Source organism: Triticum dicoccoides, chromosome 1B (genome assembly GCF_002162155.2).
Source record: "Triticum dicoccoides isolate Atlit2015 ecotype Zavitan chromosome 1B, WEW_v2.0, whole genome shotgun sequence".
NCBI classification, from domain to species: domain Eukaryota; kingdom Viridiplantae; phylum Streptophyta; class Magnoliopsida; order Poales; family Poaceae; genus Triticum; species Triticum dicoccoides.
The window spans coordinates 349489510-349493124 of NC_041381.1; the positions used below are offsets into that span (position 1 = coordinate 349489510).

The following is a 3615-nucleotide window of genomic DNA, read 5'->3' on the forward strand; positions in this document are numbered from 1 at the left end:
GACAAAAAAAACTTAACCAACAGGAACAACATTTGGCATTTTAATAAGAACGACCATCAGACACCTGTGACCAAAACCCATGGTATAAATTGCCCCACCAACAAGATAAATATCCATCTGCACAGTTGATTTCTGAAAAAGTTTTTGAAGGACCTCTATTGTACTAGTGAATAGTTATGCACATTATTTACAGTAGTATTTTGTTCATTGATGACCATGTTTCAGATGCACTAATTTAGATAACTGGTCATGCTGCGTTCTGCTCCTTCTACTATTTGGTTCCCAAGGAAAGCTAATTCAGAAATAATGTGGAGTAAGCCCTGAATTGGCCTGGAGTTGCATTTGAACACATGCATTGCATTAAGATCATGTGCTGCAAATTGTGATGCAACTACTTGATCTCCTGTATGTTCTGCCCAATATTCTGATATCTCATCTGAGGCTAATGCAAGTAAACTAGCTGCGTACTATTGTTTTGACACACATGCCTCTTTGTTTCTTGAAATGCTCACCTATTAAAAATATCAGCAGGCATAAAAATGTAGCTTTAATTGTATTTGTCTAGTTGACACTTAATCGAGTGATATTAATTGTATTAAATCATTTGGCCAGGCACAGGTGGAGAAGTTTGTTTTATCAAGAGTGCTCGTCAGGGTTCCCGTCCAAGAAAGAGGCCAGCACCAGAACAGCCTGTGGACTATTTAGCTAGAAAAAGGCAACTGACTGCTGGGGCCCATTGTGAAGCAAGTATGCATATTGAGTTTTAGTTCTTATATGATTTTATTAGTATCTTACAACAGCTAGTAATACGATGATATTATCATTAGATGCATCAATCAATCTGTTAAGCATGAAACGCGCTGTTGCTTTTGTGTAAATCTGATGTGTTAATTAGGGTTATTCCTAGTTTACACCAATAAGACAGTTGCAGTTGTCCACTTTACGTTGTAAGATGTTTGAGATTTCTATTTTAACCAAATGATTTAGCAGTTGGTAATTGAAATGGTTGCTTTTTGGAGGTCGGAGGTCCTTTGAAATGCTTACCTGTTGAACTATATCAGGCATAACTTTTTGGTTTTAAGTGTATTTGTCTAGCTGATACTTACTCCGTGACCTTAACTATATTATTATTTTTGGCTAGACACAGCTCAAGAAGTTTGTTTTACTGAGAGTGCTCGTCAGGGTTCCCATCCAAGAAAGAGACCAATGACAGAACAGATGGAGGACTGTCTAGCTACAAAGAAGCAACTGACAGCTGGGGATAATGGTGAAGCAAGTACGCTAATATGCATGTTTTTGTTCTTTATATAATTTTATTAGCATCTTACAACAGCTAGTACTATGATATTATCTTTAGATGTGTCAATATGCTAATAACTGTAGCATGATCTTAGGATTGGGCCACCTTCAGTTTAGGCGTTATACAGAATTTTCCTTGCATATCGCCTTATTCTTTTATTTTGCCTTGTTGTGAGGACTTTGTTGGCTGTGTGCATCTTAGTTATGCAGAGGTCGGGTGTAATGCTTAAACCTTTTAAGTAATAAAGCTCCCCTTTTCGGAAAAAATATGCTAATAACTGTAGCATGAAATGCACTGTTGCTTTGTATAAATCTTGATGGGTTATGTAGGCTCATTCCTAATTTACATCAATAAGACAATTGCAGATTGTTGTGTCCACTTTACTTGATAAGATGCTAGAGATTTCTAGTAGTTTAGTATGAACAAAATGTTGACTACCACTCTTTATTTTCTCTAATAGCAATTGTGGTTTCCAACATCGCCTAAAAATGCTATTAGTATGATGGATTATTTTCAAGCTTGGTTTGAAATATTTTGATGAAACACCGTAGGTTTTTTTGTCTTCATCCTTGCAGTTGTCAAGCCGTAGGCATGGAGTTGCCAAAGTAGCTTAATACTGTGCAAAATATTTCTGTAAGTCTGTTTGAATTAACGGGTGAATGTTTGGCTGATTGCAGGTGTCAAAGCTCAGTCGTCCTCGACAGTCTGATAGTGTGCTTTTGACCGGACAAAGCGATGCTGTTGGAACACGATGTTGTTTTGATGCATTTGCTGCTTTGGTTCTGTAGTTACCTACTTCATCCAGGCTTGGAAGCCTCCTACAACATTTGAGTTCATGCAATTTATGCCACTCTGTTAGTATTACTGATTCGAGATACAGTACAAAGTAATCCCGGTGAAAACTTATGCAATCATGCCACAGATTAGCCTTGATCCATTCTCATTGCCCGTCAGATAATCGACATTGTGTACTTTTCCCCATCGAGGAATGAGTAGGCTATCTTTTTGATAAAAGGCGCAAGAGGTGCCTGGCTTTATAAATTAATAAAGCGACCAAGGCTAACATCGTCTTACAGCAAAGAAACAATAATAGTTCATACATCATCAACATGAAAGAGATGATCAGAAGACATCTATAATGCAAAATTAGCAAAATTAGGTTGCAAAAGAATAAACCATTTAAAGGCTCTTCTCACAGGTAATTTGTTACAGCAAGTCCATAGCGCCCAAGTCATGGCCACCAATGTCTACCAAGCTAAAAACTGTCCTTTCGTGTTAGCTAAGATACTGAGAAGGTCCTCAAACGAGTTTTTTCAGAAACACTAACGCCCACACATGTGGGCGTTTGCATCTCGCCCACACGCGTGGACCCGCGTCCGTTTGTGAGCGCACGAATCTTGGCATGTTTCTAGTGCCACGTAGGACTGGGCTGGTGTGTGGGCATTCACCCGGTCGCCCACACGACCGTTTCACCACACGGGAGGGGCCGGTGTATGGGCGTTCAACAGTTCACCCACACGCCACTTTCCGCTAACGCACAAGGGCTGTTGTGTGGACATTTGCCACCTCGCCCACACGCCCGTCTCCTCTCTCACACCCAAGCTGCTAGTTGCCATGTGTTTTGCAGTGTACATGGCAACTGCCCTATTGTGCTTGTAAGCAGATGACAACTCTCCTTTTTTTTACCCGAAAATGTCAATTGCCATGTGTTTTGCAGGGTATACGGCAACTGCCTAGTGTGCACGTAAGCAGATGGTAACTCTCTTTTACCCGAGTTGCCATGTGTTTTTGCATTGTACATGGCAAATGCCCTAGTGTGCACGTAAGCAGATGGCAACTCTTCCTTTTACATGGCAACTGCCCTAGTGTGCTTGTGAGCACATGGCAACTCTCTCGACTGCCTAGTGTTAGTAGGTGGCAACTCCTAAAGTTTTGAAATCGTGGCAACTGCAGTAGACCAGACCATATATGGCAACTGCAGTTGAGCAACCATGACAACTGTAGTTGTCCGGCATGGCAACCGTAGTTCAGCGACATGGCAACTGCAGTTAAACGAACATGGACGAGTGTCTGGACCATGGCAACTGCGGGTGCGCGGTGACTGTCATGCACGGCGTGCGGGACCACTAGGTACGAGGCCTGACGCACGGGGCGTGTGGGCGTTATCTATTTCACCCACACACATACGTGTGAGAGGGATCGGGAGGGAAAAAAGGTGTGTGAACGTTACTTGTTTTGCCCACACGTAAGTGTGTGGGCTGTTTCTCTTATACACCACACAAAATGTGTGGGCAGACTCCCTAACGCCCACATGT

General features: G+C 41.7%; 1 protein-coding gene across 5 annotated transcripts in view; it reads left to right on the forward strand.

Annotated features, from left to right (window-relative positions):
- Window positions 1–2279, forward strand: part of LOC119334610 — a 15179-nt gene extending 12900 nt beyond the window's left edge. For 4 of the 5 annotated variants that reach the window (XM_037607190.1, XM_037607175.1, XM_037607168.1 and 1 more), the window contains 3 exons: window positions 613–747; window positions 1142–1276; window positions 1978–2279. In XM_037607190.1, the coding sequence (XP_037463087.1) occupies window positions 613–747; window positions 1142–1276; window positions 1978–2009 (302 nt within the window). In that variant the 3' untranslated portion in view covers window positions 2010–2279. The remainder of the gene's footprint in view (window positions 1–612; window positions 748–1141; window positions 1277–1977) is intronic. The other variant, XM_037607184.1, reaches the window with a different exon arrangement.
- Window positions 2280–3615: the final 1336 nt, after the last annotated feature.